General features: G+C 40.4%; 1 protein-coding gene across 1 annotated transcript; it reads left to right on the forward strand.

Annotated features, from left to right (window-relative positions):
- Positions 1-24,262, forward strand: PTGES3 (prostaglandin E synthase 3). The gene is made up of 10 exons (XM_041756961.1): positions 1-17; positions 975-1,444; positions 1,482-1,968; positions 17,706-17,819; positions 17,966-18,035; positions 18,983-19,081; positions 19,746-19,835; positions 21,879-21,941; positions 22,778-22,802; positions 23,112-24,262. The coding sequence occupies exons 1-10, from the start codon at positions 1-3 to the stop codon at positions 23,129-23,131; spliced, it is 1,455 nt and encodes a 484-aa protein (XP_041612895.1). The 3' UTR covers positions 23,132-24,262.
- The last annotated feature ends 666 nt before the right edge of the window (positions 24,263-24,928 follow it).

Here is a 24,928-nt window from a genome sequence, read left to right on the forward strand (position 1 = left end):
ATGGCACTAGTAAGATGGTAAAACTGGTTACAGGAGCACTTAAAAAGCCAGGCAAAAAAAAAGAGAGAGAGAATGAGGTTGCAGGTTAAACAAAACTGGTGAGTGTTCTACAGAGCAATAAAACCGTAACTTTGGGGCAGCCCGGATGGCTCAGCGGTTTAGCGCCGCCTTCAGCCCAGGGCGTGATCCTGGAGACTCGGAATCGAGTCCCAAGCTGGGCTCCCTGCATGGAGCCTGCTTCTCCCTCTGCCTGTGTCTCTACTTCTGTGTCTGTCTCTCATGAACACACACACACACACAAAAACACGTAACTTCGGGGTTAGCTTTTTTATCACTCATAAATTTTGAGGTTTAATCATATTATAAACAGGGATGTCCAGAGCACCTGGGTGGTTCAGTGATGCGGCTGCCTTCCGCTCAGGTCATGATCCCAGGGTCCTGGGACAGAGCCAGGTGTCAGGCTCCCAGCTCAGCAGGGAGTTTGCTTCTCCCTCTGCCTCAACACGACCCCCCTCGAGCCCTTTCTCAAATAAAATATTTTTAAAAGCTAGCAAAGTCAAATATAGGCACCTTCGCCTAGAGAACAATCCTTGGGGAGGCAGGTTAAACCAAGTCCCAGTATGAAGTGAAAGATCATTCCTCCACTCCTTGCTTTACTTCCATGTTTGGGATTATTATTATTATTTTTACAAGGCCTGTGCTAATCCTTCCAGTCAATATCGGCCTCTCCTCCTTTTATGCTCCCATTACTTTTTGGGCCTCCGTTAGAGCACTCGACCTTTGTGTATTTTGCTCTCCCCAACAGGCAGTAGGTTCCTGAAAATCATAGTATTGGAAGGCTGGGGCCTGGCACCCCTTTTAAACGAAGATTTGCGCGTGGTGTCCACGGTCTGTGGTTCCCGGCACCGCCTTGCACAGCACGAATCCCCGGGTCCTTAACGCTGTGAAGCCGGTACTTCCCCCAAACGTCTTAGGACGCCCCGGCTCCCTTTGTTCCCCTTGCTGCGCTGTTCGGGGCCCCTCTCCGGGGGACGCAGGACTGCTTTCATTCCCCGGGTTCCTACCCCTCATCAGGGCCCAACCAGGTCCAAGGGACAAAGGGGCAACGAGCCACGAGCAACGGCTGAGCTCGAGCGCGGAACCCGCTCCACGACGCGCGGGGAGGCCGCCCGCCCCCGCCGGCACGAGCCGTCTCGGAGCGAGGGCACGTGCCCGCCCCAGGGCCAGGCGTCCCTCCTCTGCCGAACACCTCGAACTCGCAGCGCCCCTCGAGAGGCTCTCCGACCGTCCGGGGGCCGGCCTTGCCCGCGGCACCCCCGGCCCGGGCCTTCCGTGCCTCCGGGGACCAGCTCGCTCCGTCCAGGGGAAGCAGGGCCCTCCGCTTCGGCCTTCCTCCCGCCGCCGCCAGCACTGCCGCGTCTCGGGGACGGCGCCCGGGCGCGTGGCCCGGCGGTTGGCCGCCAACGGCTTCCTACGGTGAGGGGGGAGCGCGGGAGCAGAGGCGGGAACGAGCCCGGCCGGACGGAGCCGGCGCGGGGCGGGGCCCGCGCCGGGAAGGATCGCGAAGGAGCCGGGAGGCCCCGCCCTTTCCGTAGATATCTCTAGAAAACCGCGCAGGAGCCCGAAAACAAAGAGTGCGCACGCGCGGCGGCAGGGCCCGGGCATTTTGCTGCGTCACCAGCCGCCGCCCGGCCTCACCACCCCTCGCTCGCACGCACGCACGTTCATCCTCCGTCCTCGCGCCCCGATTCCTACACTCTCCTCTTCTCCGCGACCGGAGGAGCCGCTCTCTCCGCGCAGTGCATTCTGGGGACCCGGGTCGAGCCCGCCGTCGCCTGAGGGAAGCGAGGAGAGGCCGCGACCGGGAAGAAAGCGCCGAGTCGCCACCGGCGGAGAGTCGACTGCCCGGCAGCTGCCGCCGGAGAGGCCCGCCCACCCGCTCGCCCGGCCCCCCGCCCCGTTCACGATGTGAGTGCGCCGGCCGGCCGGGGGAAGGTCGCCCCGCGGGGAGGCCGAGGCCGCCCTCCCCTCCCCCGCCCTGGGCCCCCTCGGCCTTCTCCCCGCCGCGGCGGCGGGCGTTCGCTCTTGCGGTGGGAGGTCTGGTATCCTTGTTCCGGTTACCGTTGGCGGGCGGAGGACATTTTCCCTCCAGATGTCCTCTTTCCCCGCCTCGGACCGGCCCTCGGCTTCCCCGCGCCGGAAGCCCCACTTTTCCTCGCTTGCCGGCCCCGGTTGCTCGCACTCTGCAACTTAGCCGTAGGCCTCAGCCCCCGGGAGCTGTGGGCGGTGCGGAGCCTCCTGGAGACCGCCCGGCTGGGCAGTCCGCTTCTGTGGCTCCGGCGCCGGGCCCGGGCCCCGGGCCAGGTGCACCTGCGGGGGGCGCTCCCCGAAGGCCGGCGGCGCTCCTCGCAGAGCAGCACGCGGCCTTCCGCCGCGAGCGACAGGTACTGCTCGGCCACTGCGGGGAGGTCACAACGTCATCACAACTTCCCCCGCTCTCTCCGGGTCGTGATTTCTTGGGAATGGGTCTTCCCAGGCCTCCCAACTCCAGGCTTTTGCCGAGAGTGAAGGTTGCCAAAACTCAGCCTTGCCCGTGCCCGCGAGGAGTTAGCCTTGAGCAGGTAGTTCGCACGTGTGGAATCGAAAGATCCTTGGGGACGTTTTCTGTGTTCAGCGTTAGACTGGAGGTGAGGTTTCACGATCCTGTTTTAATTAAAGGTGCAAATTGGTACGTGATTGCCCTCTTGTCTTTAAGAGCTTAAATTTGTTTACGTTGGGTAGACAGGTTTTTTGTTTGTTTTGTTTTGTTTTCTGGGCAATTTTAGTTTGTGGTAAAAAGCGAGGCTTAGTGATTTTTAAACGAACGAAAGTTTTTGGCATTCCCGTTTCCAGGCCTTACAGTCTTAGGGAAAGCTTTCTCTTTGCAGATGGGAGAACCTTCGGTTTTATAGGTTTTTTTGGTACTACATGCTCCCTAAAAGTTTATACATGTATGGAGTAGTTGAAGGGTAACAACTTTAATTCCTGTGAAAAGTAACACTCTCAAAGGTTTACTTAATAAAATGATACTAATGGTGAGTATGTTGTGCTGGACCTCTAAATGGATTAGTAAAGGATACACTGCAGCTGGTTGATGGAGAGCAAGCCTCAAGAACACAGTAATACCGTGTAAGAGGGAACTACCAAATATTAGGATTCCCCCTTCCCCCGTGGTGTCTAACAAAATATTTTGATCTATGTGAGGTAGCTTTTGTTTTTCCCTTTGCAATATCTGTTCCAAATAACGTTAGCAGAATTGTCTCCCCCCCCCCCCAGGATTGTCAGTCTTAAAATGCCTTTTATACTTTGAAATTCCATGAGTCGAGAATAAATTCTTTGAGAAGCTACCAACTGTTAGTAGACTAATGTAGCCAAATAAAATATTTTTTCACTAAGAAATACCAAGCTTTAAATGACTTGAAATATACTTTTGGGAGGGCACATGAAATAAAGATAAGAGATGTCAGGTAAATAGATTAAAAACTCAGATGAAGCGGCAGCCCGGGTGGCTCAGCGGTTTAGCGCCGCCTTCAGCCCGGAGTGTGATCCTGGAGACCCGGGATCGAGTCCCATGTCACGCTCCCTGCATGGAGCCTGCTTCTCCCTCTGCCCTTGTCTCTGTGCCTCTCTCTCTCTCTCTCTCTGTCTCATGAATAAATAAATAACATCTTAAAAAAAAAAAAAACTCAGATTAAAAGTGTTAATAAACCCAAAAAAGCAGTCTAAGTTACAAGAATGCTACTTTCAAAGCGTGTTTTGAAGAGACTAGATAAATCTCTTTAAAATAAATGCCATCTTGCAAGTTATTTAGGTGATCTTCTTGAACTAATGACTTGAATAAGTTTACAAGATGAATATTATGAATCCGTTATTTCAGTTGGAAAAAAACTTTAGTAGGTCATTTAGTCCCCAGAAGGATCTGGCCGATAAGGGTTCATTTTGTTGTTGCTTGCTATAAAGCATTCTAGTTTTTATTTTTATTTATTTTTAATTTATGTTTGTTTAAGTAATCTTTATCCTCAGCATGGGGCACTAACTCAGGATCCCGAAATCAAAGAGTTGCATGCTCTTCTGATTGAGCCTGCTGTAAAACTTATTTTAAGGTGGAGAGAGACATTCATGCTTGGATATTTTAAGGTCTGTTTTTTCTCATTTGAGTACTGTTTAGTGGTGGTTTTTCTAGGACATTTCTTAGAATCAAGTTTTTAAAGTTTTGTTTAATAGTTTACATAAAAAATCTCTCACTCTTTTAACCTCTTTGGAGGAGACTGGTTTAGGACTTGTCACCTTCAAAGGTGTAAGGGGGTGTGCTAGTTTCCTTGCTTTTTTAAATTTAGTCATTGTAGTTGGTTCTCATTCCAATTTAGACTCATGAACAATAGATACAAAGTAAAAACAAAAATACAAAAAAAAAGTTTTGTTTAAGATTTTTATTCATGAGAGACACAGGCAGAGACAGAGGCAGAGAGAGAAGCAGGCTCCATGCAGGGAGACGGATGGGGGACTTGATCCCGAGACTCCAGAATCATGCCCTGAGCTGAAGGCAGGCACTTAACCACTGAACCACCAAGGGATCCCAAAGTTCTGTTTTTTAAAGGAAAAGTTGTTAAGTTTTTGTTGGGTTTTTTGGTTGTTCTTAGTAATCTCTACACCATCATGATCTGGAGGTCAGGAGTCCCATACTCTGACTGAGCCAGCCAGGCGCCCCTGTTTTGTTTAGTTTGGGGCTATTTGAAGTCATTATTTGGGTTGTCTTGTACTTGAATTAAGTTGTCCAGAAACGTACTGTGACTATCTCAAACATTGATTAAAATCTTTAATACTTTTACCAACACTCAGCTTTGTAGAATTGAGCCCCCCAAAATAAAATGATCACTCTTTAGCCTCCAAAATATAATAATGAGCGTAAGGTATATGGTTAATTTCTGGAAGTTAAGAGTAACTGATGATGGCTTTTTTTCAGTGTTGATTTCCGAACCATTGTAACCTGGCAACTGGATTTTCTTCTTTTTTTTCTATGCTTAGTTAGACTTTAACTAGAAAGCAGTTGAAACTGGAAGTGACAAATCAGTTCAGTGCAGGCAAGTATATACTATTACTTAAGATACACATGTTTAATTGTATTTTCTGTTTTACAGTCTTCTTGAAGCTGTATCATTTTGGAGTCCTGAGTGATAAGGCTGTCATTTTTCAAGGAAAAATACTCTTGTAATATGGACTGTTCAGAACCAGTCTAGCTTTTAAAGTTTGTTTTTGTTTTTTAAGATTTATTTATTCATGAGAGAGGCGGAGACCTAGGTAGAGGGAGTAGCGGGCTCTTCGCAGGAGCCCTATGTGGACTCAATCCTGGATCCCAGGATTATGACCTGAGCCTGAAGGCAGCCGCCCAATCGCTGAGCCACCCAGGCATCCCATAAATTCTTAAGATATTTTTTCTGAGTTCCTAAATGGGAAATTGTTGATCCTAGTGTATTCTGTTACAGAAATACAATATGTGTTGTAGTAAACTTTATTATCTACTGTGTAGATTGACAATGATTTTAAATTGAGGCTGACTTCTCTGTCTCCCTACGACACCTTTGAACTTCTGGTTTTTCAGGAAGATGCCAATTACTTTACACATTACCTTGAGCAGTAGTTATGTTCTTCCCCATATTGTATTTCCAAAGCCATAATGTGCTGTAGTGCATTTTCTGTACAGTAGTTGATCTTCACATGTTGTCATACTTTATTATTAAAAAAGTATTTGTCAGAGTCCTTTCCAGCTCAGCATTTTAATTATCTTTGTGTACAGAAGGCTCTAAGTCACAGACAGGTGTTCTTAAAATTTTTAGTATATATTTAAATTCCATAAATACTAGTTCACACAGTGCTAATTAGTATAAGGAGTTGTCCTAGATAGAATTGGAGCTCAGGATTTCTGACAGGTTATTTTTTCCACTTTACAGAAAGGAAGAATAATTTCCCAGTGATCTTTTATTTCCAAAGAAATAACTATGTCTCTGTAGTTCTGTCTTATTATGTAAACTGTTTCTGTTAAAACCTGTGCCACTTCTTGACATACGATAATGGAGTCCAGAGGCTCTGAAATTTGTCTCTACTGGAGGCAATGAGAACGTTGACCTTGTTTTAGTCTTATTTGTTCTTTTTATTTATTTATTTTTTTTTTGAGTCTTGTTTGAAGAAAAATTACTATATATGCTCTGGAGATATTTAAAAGAGTGCACAAAAGTGGGAGTGTAGGAAGGCTGGAGTTGCTTGGAAGAAAGGCGCTAAGTCTTGGGAGAAATACCATCTTTAAGGCCAGCTTTCACTTTTACGTTTAGAGTAGGAATTACCAAATAAAGGAACTAATAACACAGAGGCTCACAAATGTTCTTGGTTTGCCCTTTTTTGTCTTAGGTTTTTTGTTGTTTCTTGGGTTTTGTTTTGTTTTGTTTTGTTTATGGTGTTGCTGGCCAAAAGAAGTAACCTAGCAGTTCTGTTTTCTAGTTAGGTCAAAACAACTTAAGTAATTTATCCGAACAACCTAGTAGTCTTTGAAAAGCAAATCCACAAAAATTGAAAGAAAAAGGTTTTTTGTTTTGTTTTGTTTTTAATAACCACAGTTATGGAATATGAATGCCCTTTGGGCACTGTGTAACTTATAACTTGAATTCAGATTAGATATGTCTATCTCAATTTCTGTTCCCTACTGTTTTTTTTTTTTTTATGGGTCCCTTTCTCCCCTCTCCCCCTTTTTTTTCCTCTAAATCACAGCAACCACCAGTATTCTAACTTTGGAGAAATAAAGGCTAATGGAGAGGGATGTGGTGCAGTCTGCTTTAAAACTGAGCCACCTGGTGTCTGAACTGAGGTTGAGTATCACTAAATTTTTCTCAAATTTAAAATATCTTGCAGCAACCCAGTAAGTTTCTTGTGGTGCCCTGATGCACCTTGGCAAGTAATTTGGAAGCAACTGGGTCAGCATGTGTATTCAGATCACCTATCTAGAAAGTTTTACATGGTAGTACAACTGACATACAGATACTCTGAAGTATGAGAAGTATATCTTGGGTTTTGTTTGAAGAAAGAATATGCATAAGAGAGTGTTGGATTGGGGATCCCTGGGTGACTCAGCAGTTTAGCGCCTGCCTTCTGCCCAGGGCAAGATCCTGGAGTCTCGGGATCGAGTCCCCACGGCCTCCTTGCATGGAGCCTGTTTCTCCCTCTGCTTGTGTCTCTGCCTCTCTCTCTGTATCTCATGAATAAATAAAATCTTTAAAAAAAAGAGAGTGTGTTGGATTTTTAGACATTTGTGGACAGGGCTTTTCACTGCTCAATCTATGTGCAGTCAAAAGCCCAGTCCAAAAAGGAACTACTTTTTTCCTTTCTAATAGCAGAATTTCATGTATCCATATCATTCCTCACTTAGTACAAACTAAAAAAGATTTACCTGTGTCTTGATTCCCTTTTGTAAATAATAGACTATTTGACAAACTTAGTTTTAAAAAAATCAGTAATTCTGAATTTTATAACCTCTTTATTGCTGATTTTTTTTCCTTGGTTTTAATGATTTTTCTTTTATAATCTTTTATGATGTTTAAAGATACTCTGAGATGTATAAGAGATAATCGAATCTAGTGTTTAAGAAGCTTCCTATTAAATAGAAATGTTTACTTCTAAACCTAGAAAATACTAGGTTGTTAAGCTTTAGTAAAAAGCTAGTCTTCTGATTTCTATTGTTTTATCTTAGAATTCAAAGTGATCCTGTAATTCAGAAAAATAATGGTGCTCCATTAAGAGTTAACTTGAAAGGAAACTCTTTGGGACACCTGGGTGGCTCAGTGGTTGAGTGTCCACTTTCACCTTCGGTTGTGATCCTGGGATGGAGTCCCACATTGGCCTTCCTGTGGGGAGCCTGTTCTCCCTCTACCTATGTCTCTGCCTCTCTTTGTGTGTCTCATGAATACATGAATTTAAAAAAAAAAAAAAAAACTAAGTACAGTTGATTCTTGAGTAACACGGGTTTGAACTGTGTGGGTCCATTTAGGCAAATCTTTTCCAATAAATACAATAAGGTAAGTGTATTTTTTTTCTTTTTAAATATTTTAACCAACTGAGCCATACAGGCGCGCGCACGCGCGCACACACACACACACACACCCTTTTTTTTTTTTTTTTTATGATAGTCACACACAGAGAGAGAGAGAGAGGCAGAGACACAGGCAGAGGGAGAAGCAGGCTCCATGCACCGGGAGCCCAACGTGGGACTCAATCCCGGGTCTCCAGGCTCGCGCCCTGGGCCAAAGGCAGGCACCAAACCGCTGCGCCACCCAGGGATCCTTTTTTTTTTTTTTAAAGTAAGTTCTACAACCATTGTGGAGCCCAGTGTGGGGCTTTGACTCACAACCCTGAGATGAAGACCTGACCTAAGATCAAGACAAGAGTCTGACTCCCTTAACTGCCTGAGCCACCCAGGTGCCCCTGTGAAATTTTTTTTTTTTTTTTTAAGGACTTTCTCAACATTGTTTTTTTTCCTCTAGTTTCTTTCTTTCCTTTCTTATCTTTTTCCTTTCTTTTTCCTTTCCTTCCTTTCCTTCCTTTCCTCCCTCCCCTCCCTCCCGCCCGCCCTCCCTCCTTTATTTATTTATTTATTTATTTATTTATTTATTTATTTATTTATTTATTTAATTCAAAGAGGCACAGAGAGAGAGAGAGAGGCAGAGACACAGGCAGAGGGAGAAGCAGGCTCCATGCAGGGAACCCGACCCGACCTGGGACTTGATCCCAGGTCTCCAGGATCACGCCCCTGGCTGCAGGGGAAGCTAAACAGCTGCGCCACTGGGGCTGCCCTTTTTCCTCTAGTTTATTGGAAGAATATACAGTGTATAACATATAATATACAAAGTATGTGTTTATTGTTTACATTTGGATAAGAGTCTGGTCAACAGTAGGCTATTAGTAAAGTTTTAGGGGAGTCCTAAATTATGGTTGGATTTTCAACTTTGTTAGAGGGTTGGTGCTCTTAACTCTCATATTCAAAGCTCAGCTATACGAATAACCAGAGAAAGTTTTTGTTTTTTGTTTTGTTTGAGAGTGTTGTGATGTGTTACCTATGTACACATTAAGATAAACTGTAGTTAGTAATGGACCTGATCCCTTTACCCCCCTCCCCCAATATTTCTTAGGAGAATATTTTTGGACTACATTTAACTTGAATGTAAGTTTTGTTTTGTTGACTGCTCTATCTCCAGAACAATTCCTAACCCCATGTTTAGTAAATATTTGTTTATTGAATAACATTCAAGCGCTAAATGTATTTTATCTGCTAGGCTTGGCTACATGAAGTGCTTGATAGTGAGGATTGGTCCTAAGGTTTTTTGTGGGGTTTTTTTTGTTGTTGTTGTTGTTGTTTTTACTATGACTCTGTTATTCCGCTATATCACATTTCATCCAAATTCAACTATATCTTCTGTAGAATGTAGGTGGTCAGTGTTGAAAGATAAAGTTGATAAGAACCATCTATAAATTAAATAGTTGATTTTATATTTTGTTAATTGAGGCTATGCTTTATTTTGGGAAATCTGGGGGAAAAAAAGTATCGCCAAATACAAAGTTCGTTTGGCTTGTTTGTGAGCCCTTTATGTATTTACTTCTTTTTTTAAGATTTATTTATTTATTCATGGCGGCGGGAGGGGGTGGTGGTGGTGCTGTGCAGAGACAGAAGCAGGCTTCATGCAGGGAGCCTGACGTGGGACTCGATCCCGGGTCTCCAGGATCTCGCCCTGAGCTGAAGGCAGCGCTAAACCGCTGATCCACCCAGGGATCCCCTGTATTTACTTTTAAAGATTTTATTTAGGGGCGCCTGGGTGGCACACTGGTTGAGTCTCTGCCTTCTGCTCAGGGCGTGATCCCAGAGTCCCGGGATGGAGTTCCACATCAGGTTCCCTGTGGGGAGCCTGCTCCTCCCTCTGCTTTTGTCTCTGCCCCTCTGTGTGTGTGTGTGTGTGTGTGTGTGTGTGTGTGTGTGTGTGAGTGATGAATAAATAAATCTTTTTTAAAAAGAGAGATTTTATTTATTTGAGAGCGAAAGATAGAGCAGGAAGAAGGGGCTGAGGATGCCCCCAAAGAGCCTTTATCTTGTGACCAAATGATAATATCCGAATTATTTCCCAATGATTTAAAGTAAGGAGTCCAGTACTAATGATCTATCACCTTTGCATATGATAGAAACTTTTTGGCGGGGGGGAGAGAGAACATGAACAGGGGGAGAGGGAGAGGGAGAAGCAGACTCCCCACTGAGCAGGGAGCCCGGTGCTGGGCTTGATCCCAGGTCCCTGGGATCATGACCCCAAGCCAAAGGCAGATAGTTAACCAACTGAGCCAGTCAGCCGCCCTAGAAACTTTTTATGTAAGGATCTTATTTATTTAGTTGAGAGAGTGTGGGCCCTGCCATTGCACTTGGTGGAAGAGGGGCAAAGGGAGAAGCAGACTCCCTGCTGAGCAGGGGACACACACACACACACACACACACACACACACACCCAGTGCAGAAGTGCAGAGCTCAGGGGACCCTGAAATCATGACCTGAGCCAAAGACAGACATTCAACCAACTGAGCCACTTAGGTGCCCCTGTTTCACTAAATTCTGATGTACAGGCTCAATACTTTTCATATTTACTGTGTGTGATGGTCTGCAGTACCTGCTTATAAAAATATCTGGACATTGTAAATTCTGAGAGAGAAGAAATAAAGATGTTGGAGTTTTGACTAGAGTGTTAATGGTAGAGAAACAGGTCATAAGCTATAGAATTCTATGTGGAGGGGATCCCTGGGTGCAGCGGTTTCACACCTGCCTTTGGCCCAGGGCGCGATCCTGGAGACCCAGGATTGAGTCCCACCTCGGGCTCCCAGCATGGAGCCTGCTTCTCCCTCCTCCTGTGTCTCCGCCTCTCTCTCTCTCTGTCTCTCTCTCTCTCTCTCTCCTATCATAAATAAATCTTAAAAAAAAAAAATTCTATGTGGAAAATTCTTCTCTCAAGATTTCCAAAGCTCGGGCAGCCCGGGTGGCTCAGCGGTTTAGCGCCACGTTCGGCCCAGGGTGTGACCCTGGGGTCCTGGGATCGAGTCCCACATCGGGCTCCCTGCATGGAGCCTGCTTTTCCCTCTGTCTGTGTCTCTGCCTCTCTGTGTGTCTCTCATGAATAAAATAAAATCTTAAAAAAAAAAAATTTCCAAAGCTCTAAAGGGATGATGGCTGCCATTAGTGTGTGTGTGCTTGTTTATTTTTAACTACCCAGTTAAAGAATAAACCAAATTCCTTTCCATTGTCTCCAGGGGCATCTGTTGATCTAGCCTTAACTTGGTTTTCAACTTTCAGCATTGTGAACTTACCCCCAGTTATGTATGTCTGTTCTTCCAGTTCACAAAAGGCTTGAGGTTTTTTAATGGTCTCTTATAATTCAGTATGACTTGCACATAGAATTACAATATTCGAGAAGTTTTCTTTAGCAAATTTTTTCCATTTAGCTTTGCTGGTGGTCTAGTCTGTTTGGACTGCTGTAACAAAATATCACAGACTGGTTAGTTTATAAACAGCAAAAATTTATTGTCTTACTATTTTGGAAGCTGGAGGTCCCAAGATCAAGACACCAGCAGGGTCATCTAGTATTAGAGCCCACTTCCTGGCTTTTTATTCAGGAAGGCTCTACCCTCATGACCTAAGCACCTCCCAAAGGTCTTACCTTCTATTATTATCACACTGGGCATTGGAATTTCAACATACATGTTTTAGGGGATGAATTCAGACCGTTGCACTGATGCATCTTTTTGGGGGGGTTAATCTATTTTTTAAGGTGAAAGGTACTTGTAGTTTTCTACAAATTTGAATTAAAACTTACCAGATTCTAACATATTAAAAATGGTATTTGGGAACAAATAATGGTACCCCCTCTGTCCTTTTAAGACAAACTAAGAAGTTTTAGTCAAAACTATAGCGAATTTTAGGTTCTGCAAAATTTAGTTGCTTGAATAGATCTGGGCCTAATGTTGAACTTGGAAGTTCTGTCGGAAGAGCACAGAATATCCCACTGTGGGGGGTTTCCAGTTTTGTTTTAAGTATTGGATTATTTATATAGCATATGCGGAGGTAAAATTTTTTCATTTACATCTGTAGGTATATACTATTAGAGTGAACTGACTTGCACAGTGGTTATGAATTTTGCCAATGTTAGTATAAGGCTGGAAACAAGTTCACTATAATTTAGGAGCTGGAGTTAAAGCTAAACCAGCTTCTCTTTTGGTTAATAAAAAAAGAAACATCCTCAGAAGACAAACATGATTTCACAAACAATTGATTACTCTTCCAGATGAGTGGATATATGAGTTTATTACTAGTTTAAGGTTAAGTTATAGGGTCCCCTCTTGTATTTTTGATAGTTTAGATCAGGACTTCCTAATAAACATTAAGCTTTGCAAGCCACAAATATCTGTCTCACATGCTCATTTTTACAATGCCTTACAAATATAAAACATTTTTGGCTTCTGCACCAAACCCTGGTTTAGATCATTTAATTTTGTTATTTGGAAAATGATTGTAATAGCTTGCTTAGAGCTGCCTTAACAAAGTACCAGAGATGGGGTGACTTAACAATAGAAATTTATTTCCTCACAATTCTGGAGGGTGTTAGTCTGAGATCAAGGTGTCAGCACGATTGGTTTCTTCTGAGGCCTTTTTTCTTGGCCCTCTTCTCCCGTGTCTTCATGGGGTCTTTTCTCTCTGTCCTTGTCTTTTTTTTTTTTTTTTTTTTATTCATGAGACACACAAAAAGAGGCAGAGACACAGGCAGGGAGAAGCAGACTCCATGCAGGGAGCCCGATGTGGGACTCGATCCTGGGACTCCAGAATCACGCCCTGAGCCGAAGGCAGACACTCAACGGCTAAGCCACCCGGGGATCCCCCTGTGTCCTTGTCTTTTGTAAGGTTATCAGTCATGTTGGATTATGGCCCACCATAAGACTTCATTTTCAAAGATTCTCTTTCCAGGATGCCTGGGTGGCTCAGTCACTTAAGCATCTGCCTTTGGCTTGGGTCATGATCCCAGAACCCTGGGATCAAGTCTTGTGTCAGGCACCCTGCTCAGCAGGAAGCCTGCTTCTCCCTCTGCATCTCCCCCTGCTTGGTTCTCTTGAGAGAGAGGGTTCTATCTCTCTCTCAAATAGTCTTTAAAAATAATTATCTTTTGTCCAGATACATTCACATTGTAAAGTCTGGGGGGTTTAGAATTTCAACATATGAATTTGTAGAAGATACAGTTCAGCCCATAATAATGATCTAATTCTAGATAACTTCATGTGAATTTGAGAAAAGGAAAAAGATTCTCTGGTTCCAAAGTTCTCAGTATGAACAAACTGAAGAGCTAATATGATAGTTGGGTTTTTATGTAGCTGTTGTAATAACCATGTCACCATTAGTGTGCTCTTTCACTATTACAGTAGGCTTTTTTTTTTTTTTTTTTTTAAGATTTTATTTATTTATTCATGAGAGACACAGAGAGAGGCGGAGAAGCAGGCTCCATTCAGAGAGCCCGACGTGGGATCCCGGGTCTCCAGGACCAGGCCCCTGGACCAAAGGCTGCGCTAAACCGCTGAGCCACCCGGGCTGCCCCACAGTAGTAGACTTTTAATATGCAACTTTTACAAGGTAAACATAATCTTCAGATTATGTTAAATTTGGCTACAAAAGCATTTACCAGTTTACCATTTGTAAAATATATTTGGAATAGAATCCTTTCATTAATCAAGTAAAACACAATTTCAAAATTAAACTGGGTTACACCAAAGGAAGTATTCTCTGCCAGAATCCTTTAGTGACTTTTTTTTTTTTTTTGACTTTTTTTTTTTTAAGTATAATGAAAAAAAAAGGTATAATCCCCACCTACCTGTCATCCAGATTCAGTGCTTCGCAGGCCTTTGCCACATTGCTTTATCTGCCCCCTTTTTGTTTCCTGGAGTCTTTTATTTTTACTTTATAAGATTTCACCTTTTTGAGAGAGGGGGAGTTGAGCACACTTGGGGTGGAGAGGGGAGAAGACAACTCCCTGATGAATGTGGAGCCTGACCCAGGACCTGATCCCAGGACCTGGATATCATGACCTGAGCTGAAGTCAAATGCTCAACCAACTGAGCCACCCAGGTGCCTCTGCTAAAGCCATTTATTTATTTATAAGGGTTTTTATTTATTTGAGAGAGAGAATGGGCGAGGGTGTAGAGAGAGAAGAAGCAGACTCCCTAGTGAGCAGCAAGCCTGAGGTGGGGCTCGATCCCAGGACCTAGGGATATCATAACCTGAGCTGAAGGCAGACTCTTAAGACTGAGCTATCCAGGTGCCCCCCTGAAGTCTTTTTTTTTTTTTTTTTTTAATTTTTTTTCCCCCTGAAGTCTTTTAAAGCAAACTCCAAAAATAAACTTCATATACCTAAGATTTCATCTTCAGTGGATTTTTCCCCCATAAAAATAGTGCCTTTCATGCCTACCAAAATTTAACAGTGTTCTTCATATTATCTAATATCCTGTCCATATTCAGATCTTCAAAGTTTCAGTAATCTTTTAAAGATTTTTTTCACTCGTGAGAGACACAAGAGAGAGGGGCAAAGACACAGGCAGAGGGAGAAGCTCCATGCAGGGAGCCTGACTGTGGGACTCGATCCTGGGTCTGCAGGATCAGGCCCTGGGCTGAAGGCAGGCACTAAACCGCTGAGCCACCTGGGCTGCCCCTGACCTCATAGTTTTTAATAGCTGCATTTGCACAAGATGTCCCAACCTCATCTGTATTTCCCACCTCAGGCCTTGAGGTCAGCCATTTCTTTATAGGAAACCTGGTTCCTTTAGTTCAAATAGTATTTTAGGGACGCCTGGGTGGCTCAGAGGTTGTGGCTCAGAGGCTGGCGTCTGCCTCCAGCTCAGGGTGTGATCCTAGGTCCTGGGATCGAGTCCCACATCAGGCTCCCTGCATGGAGCCTGCTTCTCCCTCTGCCTGTGTCTCTGTCTCTCTGTGTGTGTCTCTCATGAATAAATAAAATCTTTAAAAAATTTTTTCTGTTCTTAAAAAAAAAAAGGAAATAGTATTTTAGCACATGGTATTCATTGTTTTTTTGTTGTTTTTTGGTTTTTGGTATTCATTGTTCAGGTTATCACGAGCACTTTTTATTTTTTAAAGATTTTATTTATTCATGAGAGACACAGAGAGAGGGGTAGAGACACAGGCAGAAGCAGAAGCAGGCTTCATGCAGGGAGCCTGATGTGGGACTTGATCCCGGGTCTCCAGGATCACGCCCTAAGCTGAAGGTGGTGGTAAACCGCTGAGCCACCCAGGCTGCCCTCTTGAGCACTTCTTAAACATAGGACTATATGGTCACTTCAATTTGAAAATCAAGAACCAGGGCACCTAGGTGGCTCAGTGGTTGAGCATCTGCCATCGGATCAGGTTGCAATCTGGGGGTCCTGGAATCGAGTTCTGCATCGGGCTCCCTGTGGGGAGCCTGCTTCTCCTTTTGCCTATGTCTCTGCCTTCTTTTTTTGTCAAGAATAAATAAAATCTTAATAGGAAAATAAAACAAAATCTTTAAAAAATACATTTTAAAAATCTATGAACCTAAAACTAGTAAGTTTTCATTGTTAGCAAATATTTTCTGTTAAAGACCAACAGGTTGCCACATACTGAGAGTGCCATTTTGGTAAGAAGTGAGCTGAAAATAATGTGACCTATTCATAAAACTCCTAACTTGTTTGTTAGCCGTATTAACATACTGACATTAAAAGTGATTCCTTAGTCCAAAAGAAGTTTGGTTAGACTTCAGATCCATGTAAAAATCTATTTGTTTTTTAAATTTGTTGATAGATACCTAAAGAAATAGCTTTACCCTTGCTGCTTGGCTAGTATTTAGACTTTGAAAACTGCCATCCATAGTTTTTAACCTCCTTTGGATCTGATATCAATATCCCAGAGTGGAATATGACTATTCAAGTTTAACAGTTGTGTAAAAACACTGATGAGCACTTGGTTGCAACTTGTTTATTTATAGGGACTTTAAACTGCTACTCCTTAGGGCTGGGAATTTCAGAGCTTTGAAACAAACTAATTCCTTTCGTTTGAGTTTATCTTATGTGTAGTGCTAGAACATACGATAATTAAGTTTTTTAACTTCGAGGATTACCGAAGAGTTCAAAAAATAAAATAAAAAAAAATAATAAAAATTCCTGTATAGCCAGCCTATAACTTTAGCTTTTACATTATCACCAGAACATGCTTATTTTTAGGAAATAAGTGAAACCATTGAAAATCATGTGGTTCTGCTTCCTTTCCCTCATTGTCTTTCTGGTTCATTCTATGGAGCAAATGCTGTTCGGGTGCTTATGTGTGTGAATTTTACTAGGAATTTTTATGCATATGAGGATATTTGTCTAAAGATTACAAAGAACAGTTTTGGGGCACTTGGGTGGCTCAGTCAGTTAAGCATCTGCCATTTGCTCAGGTCATGATCCTGGGGTCCTGGGATTGACCCCCCACATTGGGCTTCCTGCTCAGTTGGGGGGAGTCTGCTTCTCCCTCCCTCTCCCTCTGTGCCTCCCCCTCCTGCTCTCTCTTGCTCACTTGCTTTCTTATTTATTTGGAAAATAAATAAAGACCTTTTTAAGAGAAACACTGTAAAGGAACGATTTTTTTTTTTTTTAAGTTAAGAATTGGGGGTGAGGTACTTATGGGTGGTTTAGCGGTTGAGTGTCTGCCTTTGGCTCAGGGTGTAATCCCAGAGTGTTGGGATCAAGTCCATGTCAGGCTCCCTGTGAAGAGCCTGCTTCTCCCTCTCCCTTTGTCTCTGCCTTCTCTCTGTCTCTCATGAATAAATAAAATCCTTTTTTTAGAAAAATATTTTTTTAAAGATAATAGTCCAGGTTCTTTCCAGTATAGTATCTATTGGATACATGTGTAGAAGAATAGAAGACTGTAAAAAAAGCTTAATTCTTTAATGTCATTAAAGTTAGGAAACTTTGTCCCCAGAAAATGGTTGCCTGATATAGTCAGAAATAAGCTACAGATGAGAACTTTTTTGAAAACACTGTCAATTCTACCATCATCTCCCCTACCCTCTCCCTAGTTCTGGCATTATAAATAGAAATGTTTCTGAATTTCAGTTGACAGTGGATTAGTTCTGATGTGTTGTTTTTTTGTTTTTTGTTTTTTGTTTTTAATTCTATGAAATTGGCATTTAGGAGCAAGACTAAAGGTATATGGCACATAAATTTTGACAGGGCAACGTAATGGTTAATCCTATTGTATGTTGTTTCATTTTTTAATTCTTTCCTATTGTGAAATCAGTATAATTGTGTTTTAACTTGGAATGCAGCTGTTAAAGAGTAAAGATGTAGTTTCCATTTGAAATTATAGTTAACTGCCTCAAGGGACACCTGGGTGGCTCGGTCAGTTAAGTGTCAGGGTCTTTGAAACCAGATTCAGTCTTGATCCTCAGGGTTGGCAGTTCAAGCCCCTACTTAAAATAATCTGCCTCAAAATAATCAGTGTTCTAGTGGAGTAGAGAAACGTTACTTATATGCCAAACTCTGGAGGTTATGTAAATACTCAGTTAATGAATTCCAGCTTAACTTTGTTTAATTTTATCTCTTTGTAGGCAGCCTGCTTCTGCAAAGTGGTACGATCGAAGGGACTACGTCTTCATTGAATTTTGTGTTGAAGACAGTAAAGATGTTAATGTAAATTTTGAAAAATCCAAACTTACATTCAGGTAAATTACCATTTTACATCATTGGGTAATAAGTTTGTGTCAGACAACTGAATAACTTTCGCTAGCTTGTTTTGTGTTTTTACTGAAATTAATACTAATTTTTATCTCTTGAAGAGGCTCATTTTTTTTTTTTTTTTTTTACACAGTTGTCTTGGAGGAAGTGATAATTTTAAACATTTAAATGAAATTGATCTTTTTCACTGTATTGATCCAAATGTAAGTAGTCTTGATGCTTTAATTCCAATTTATATGTGAGGAAATGGGCATACATCAAGTACTCTTTTTAGCAGTAAGCAGTAATTGTTAATAGTTCAGAGGTTATGGGATGCCTGAGTGGCTCAGGTTGAATGTTGAGTGGCTGCCTCCAGCCCAGGGTGTGATCCTGGAGTCCTGGGATCGAGTCCCACATCGGGCTCCCTGCAAGGAGTCTGCTTCTCCCTCTGTGTCTCTGCCTCTCTCTCTCTGTCTCTCTCATGAATAAATAAATAAAATATAAAAAATAAAAAAGTTGGGATCCCTGGGTGGCGCAGCGGTTTGGCGCCTGCCTTCGGCCCAGGGCGCGATCCTGGAGATCCGGGATCGAATCCCACATCGGGCTCCCGGTGCATGGAGCCTGCTTCTCCCTCTGCCTGTGTCTCTGCCTCTCTCTCTCTCTCTCTCTCTCTCTCTCTCTCTCTGTGACTATCATAAATAAATAATAATAATAAATATTAAAAATAAAAAATAAAAAAGTTCAGAGGTTAACTAGGCGTATTTATATTTTTGCAATATTTCCCTCTGCAACTACCTCTCTGCATACTCTTTTTTTTTTTTTTTTTTTTGTTCTTGCTATCACTGTTTGGACTTAGGGCAATATTCTTGAGGTTTGTCTTAATCTAACTTTATAGAATCTTTAAATTATTCTATGATTGCATTATATTTGGTTAATTTTTTTAAGGTTTTTGTTTTATTCACTTTGTACAGGGAGGGAAAAGTTATTTTTTGCAATTTGCATAGCTACTGAATTTTTAGTAATCTAGGGAATGTTTCTTTAAAGTTTAGAGAAAACGTAGGGAAAGAAATTAGAAAGGAAAGTTGAGGAATGACAAGCTATTTTTTATTCTACAGTGATACTGGAGAGATAAATGATGTGATGGTGCTTTTGTTTTTGTTTTCGTTTTTAGGATTCCAAGCATAAAAGAACGGACAGATCAATTTTATGTTGTTTACGAAAAGGTGAATCTGGCCAGTCATGGCCAAGGTTAACAAAAGAAAGGGCAAAGGTATGTTTCTTTTTTGGTAGGGAAAATTGAACATTTTTAAGTAATAAAAGACACATTTGGCATGAGGAATAAAATGTTTGTTTCAGAGTTAAGTGGTATTAAAGTCTGTGTTCTATATGTTTTTCCTTTCTTTGAGTTTTATTAGTTTTAACTTAAAACCAAATGTGGTCAGAATAAGGTCAGTCCCTAGTTGATGCAGAATCTTTTGCTGAATTCAAGAGGCAGATTTTTCTTAGGCTTTATTTATTCATTCATTCATTCATTCATTCATTCATTCATTCTTAGGCTTTATTAGTTATTTATGTATCACATGGGAACATAAGTAGGCTCCACACCCAGTGTGAAGCCCAGTGTGGGGCTTGAACTCACAACCCTGAGATAAAGACCTGAGCCAAAATCAAGAATCAGAGGCTTAACTGACTGGGCCATTCAGGTGTCCCTCCCCCACTTTTTAAATTATGATTAAGAGCTGTGAGAGAAGCTTTGTGAAACTATCTTGACCTTAATTACATTTTACTTCATTATGATTTTTTTTATAATCTATTATTTTTTTGTTAATTTTTTGTCTTTTTTGTTAATTCCCAAAAATATTGTTTAAGGTACATACATATATACCTGTACGTATAAGTTAACCTAATTATAAGATGTTTGTATTGATTTATAGCTTAATTGGCTTAGTGTGGACTTCAATAATTGGAAAGACTGGGAAGATGATTCAGATGAAGACATGTCTAATTTTGATCGTTTTTCTGAGGTAAGTTCCTATAAGTGCATTTTACCACATCTCAGTACATTTCTATGTGAATTTAATTTAGTTTTAAAGCACCTTAGTGGTATTTAAGACCTAATTTTTTTTTTTTACTTTAAAGGTCATTCTGCAGCAAAATAAAGTAAGATCTTAACAATGATCATTTTATCCTAAAGTTTAACATTCTTTTATAATTCTTTTAAAAATTAGTGGTAAGTTCTAAAATTGTATACAGACAAAACCACATTGTCAATGCAAATATAACTAGTTTTGGGGGGTGGGGTGTTGGTTTGTTTTTACAGCCAGTTATTCTAGTATTGAAACTGATTTTTTTTTTTTTTTGAGCATGGATTACTTTGCATTTTAGAGCCATATAATATGAATATAAACTTTAAACAGAAAAATGGTAGTGAGATGTGCATGATGAGTGGTGTGTAAGGATGTTTTAGTTCGCAAAATTAAGGAAAGGATTAAAGTAAGCCTCTTTTTCCAAGATGTCATCCAAATACATATTGCATGGCCAAAGGGGGTAAAAAAAAAATCATTGATCTCCCTTTAGGTAGACTAAGCCTTATGAAATAAATGTACTGCAGTAAACCTGATTAGAAAAACAGAATATTAGGTTGTAAGTTGAAGATGAGATCATTTCATGGCTATTTGAAATTTTAATTGACTAGGTTTTGTTTATATCCCTTCTTTGAAAATTAAGGGCTAAAAGGAATGAATTCCCAGTGTCATGTATGCAACTGCTTATTCAACATCTCACATGGTTCTGGCACCTTGATTTCAATTTAAAGAGGAAAGGGAAGATTGGAAGATTCTCTTTATGCTATTCCTATTCCTTGCCTGTAGTAATTGGTGCCACCATTTTACCCAGCTCTGCGTGTCACAGCTTAACACTGTTTTCTCTTACTGTCTCCATCTAGTATAACATTAACAGCTATCTTTTGTTCTGTTTTTTTGTTTTACATCTTAAATAGCTCTTGAATGCATTCAGTTCGTTCTATCTCTATTGCCATTGTATCCTCAACAGCTAGCATTGTGTTTGGCACATTTTGAGCATTTTTGCTGCTCAAAGAAACTTAACCGAAGTGTTCAACAGTACTGTAGGGAAACTCTTTATTAGTTATTCATATTATTCAATACCAGCTTGCCCAGAACTTTTATACTGAGCAATTTGAGGATTAGGTAGCTTTTAAAGGGCCCTTCTAACTCTAAAGTGCAGGTAAGCATAGATTTTTGAAGCTTTAATTTTTTGTTTATAAAGTTATGTATGATTATGCGAATATTTTAAAATTTAAAAAATATACAGAAAAGTTGTCCTTGAAGAGAGAAGTCCCTCCCCATCTGTTTTTAGTTTGATTTTTTTGTATATTTTTAAATAATATACTGCTTGATTTGTGATCAGAAATTAAAGATAGTAAAAAAAAAAGAAAAGAAATTAAAGCTAGTAAGTTAGTATTTCATGTAAGTATGCTGTGTTGTTAGTCCCAACATTTTGTGAGTATACAAGAGTACATACACAAGGGTATTATTCTCCATAGTATATGTACCTTTTATTTCAAGAATTATGTTTATTTTTTGTTTTTAACATGTTACTGCTGTTCAGTCTTTGATTTAGGATTCAGGCCTTTTATACAATGTAATCATCCTGAGGGTCTTTATAATACACATGCCACTTAGCTTAAGATATACAAAGCTTTACAACTACAAATGAATCCCATTCTTTTCCTTAGGCACCAGAGGTAAGCACTCTTCAGGATTTTGGTGTTTAATTTCTGCATCATAGATAAATATCTGCTAGATAAATTTTAATAACTTCACTTTTCTTCAATGAGAACTTAGTCTTCCCTACAAGTTGTCAGGATTTTATGTAATTACCTATAAAAATCTACCTTTTCCAGCAAGGAAGGTACTTAACATTTGTTTTGCTTTTTTTATTGGTGGAAATCTATGACAGACTTAAGGTGTATTCTGGAGCTTGCAACCTCTAATAACTAGGGCTTAATTTAACATCATTTTTAAAACTAATTTTTACACTTCAAATAGATGATGAACAACATGGGTGGTGATGAGGATGTAGATTTACCAGAAGTAGATGGAGCAGATGATGTAAGTCTATAAATTCTTTTCTCTGTTTACTTAAATAGTAAGAAACAATGTATTTATAGGTTGTTTTATATAGATTCAGGATTGCTTTTTTGCCACTTCTTGTTGGGTTTTTTTCCTAAGAAATACAGGGAAAAGCAATTTTGAAATGTGCTCATTTTTGAAAGATAGGTATCTACTAGGGAATAGATGTCCCATGGACTATTCTTCAAAGGACCAGATTTCAAGAGAATCACTGCATGGAGACATCATATGCCGTATTAAATTAAGAATTAACTTAGGGATTATCTTGACTAAGTTAAACAGGTTTTGCAGCAGGATTGATCAGAAACCATAAAGTAGATGGACCTTTCTGAATCTTTAAGGATAAACTGGATCACTTTTCTCAACATTCCCCCTGTTGGCATCCTGCTAACATCTTCAAGAAAGTTGTTCGGTACAGTTTGAAAAATATGTAGACAACTCAATAGCTAGGATTAGAATTCATTTTGTCTTGTATCAGTCCAGTAGTTTTCACAGTGAGCTGTTTTCCTCTTCCATTGAATGCCAAGGGAAAAGAGAAACCATTTTATACCAAGATAAGTCAGGAATTTAAGGGATGAGCACCAATTCCCATCAAAAGGCACACACCTTACAGGAAGGTAGATCCTCAGCGATTATGTCTCTTCATCTTAAGTAAACCTGTTAAGTCCAGAGATTATATTCATAATCTTAATATAACCACATATCTTTATTACTTTAGTGAAAGTACAGTGCTTCAGCTTTTTAAGGCAAACTGTTCAGTTAGTAGAGGAATGTTTGGTCAACTTGGTTAACTTTTGAAATTCTTCTTTCTGCAGGATTCACAAGACAGTGATGATGAAAGTAAGTGTCTTTGTAATAAGTCTATTTACATAGTGATATTTCACATCAAAGACCACAAGCTCTCAAAATAGAGATGTTAACTTCTTTACAGTTCTTGCAAGAAAAATTAATTCTTCATGGCCTCTAATAAGAAAAAGTAGAAATTTGAATGATTTGAAATTTACATTTAAAAAGACAATTCCCAAAAAAAAGACCATTCCCTAGGAAACTAATTCTATTGTTGACTGCCTTTTTTTTTTTTTAAATAAAACTTTGAAGTTGATAGATTGTTCCCTTATACTTCATGCTGATCTTTTTTAAATCTTTCAGAAATGCCAGATCTGGAGTAAGAAATGTTGTCATCACCGGATTTTGAGAAAGAAGAGTAACTTCTCTGCAAGATTTCATAATTGAGAGAATTCCTGAATTGATAGCTCTAAAGGCAGATGCTGTATTTGCCTCCTTTAACCCATTTTTCAACCTGTTTGTTTTTTTAAAGGCTTCACTAAGGGTTGATATGTACCATTGTATGGGGCAATTTTAAGTCAGCTAAGGCAATAACCTTATGCATGAACTTTTCCCAGACTTCCATGATGCTGTTGAGGTCCTAGGCAATTGATACAGCAGTTGTGGTAAATAAAAACATTTCACCTCAGTCTCCTTTTACTTCATAACATAGATACTGACATGATAGGAAGATCTTGGCTTAGAAGAAAGATAACTAAATTTTAGATTTTAGCACATGGACTCAGAGTGGCTGATGAAACAAATTGGTTGATACCTTAAACTGGTAACTTGTTCCTCTGGTATATCCTCCAGAATTATTCCACTAAAGTTTTATTTTTCAAAAGATTTACTTCACATTATTGTAAGTGATCACTTGTCAGTGTTCCAGATGTATCTTAGCTAAAACTAGTGAATGCCCTAACTTAGATGGTTTTGAAGCCTGTACATTTGGTATTGTTTGACCCTTAAACTTTTACATCTCTTAGCATGGAGGACGAAGAAAGGCTGTACATTGTTGCTTGAGAGTCTGTACATTTAGACCAAATTGTATTTGCACTGTCAGTATGGCAAATGAGTGGAAAAAATGTTAATACACTATTGGATTTTTTATTTTTTTGATTCAGCTTGTCTCAGGCTGAAAACCTCAATTTATGTTCATGACAGTGGGGATTTTTTTTTTTTTTAATGTCTACATTCTTTCTAATAAACTGTTGGAAGACTTTTTGGCTGTCCTTTTAAGTGTCTGGTTTACTGTAATTCATGTATTACCATTTACTGGAATGGAGTTTTTCTTTTTACTTGAGGAAGAATTTGGGAATATTCCTCTGTTTGGAAAAAAAAGGCTTGCTGTAATGTCAGGAAACCTTTTAAAAGTGGATCTGTAATAGCAAATTGTAGATGCACTTTGCAGCAGTTGGAAAAGAAAGTGTTGTGATTTGATTGAAATAAAACTAAATGTGTTGTCCTCCTGTAAATCTTTGAGCATCTGCATTTTGGCAGTTTTTATTCCCTCTAACTTCTGTGTATTCTGTGTTCTGTGTCCTAGCATAGAAGTGCTTCCCGTTTCGTATTTCTTTTTTTTTTTTTTTTTTTTTTTTTATTTTTTTTATTTATTTATTTTTTTTTCGTATTTCTTTATGTTTGACGTTAAGTACATACAGGCAATATTAAGTGCTACAAATATTAAAACAATTCTTCAGGTACTTAATGTACTCAGGGAGTCACAGGCTAGGCAACAGGGGACAAACTTTGAACAAAAACTGGATAGATGGGAAGTGTGCCATAATAGGTTTGCATAGGGCATTATGGTGATTTAGAAGGGACAACACCTTTTCCCCTTCCCCTGTTAAGTATATGACTGTTCAGAGTGATACTCAAAACCATTTTCTTGAAATGCTATGAACTAGAAAATCTTCATACTTTCCAGGAGGCCTGGGCATAGCACTTCGCATTCAATTCTGTTTTATTATGTTATGGTAGTATAATATGGGTTCTGGTCCTGTTAAGGAATGCAGCTTCTTCAAAGCCCTAGATTTTTCTACATTGGGAGGTACATTTGAACTTCAACAGTCCTTTTAAATTGTTTTAAATTTGGTCTCCTTTGTGCAGCAGCTCTTTTGCCTAAGAGTCCTGTCCTGACC

This window comes from Vulpes lagopus, chromosome 5 (genome assembly GCF_018345385.1).
Source record: "Vulpes lagopus strain Blue_001 chromosome 5, ASM1834538v1, whole genome shotgun sequence".
NCBI lineage: Eukaryota > Metazoa > Chordata > Mammalia > Carnivora > Canidae > Vulpes > Vulpes lagopus.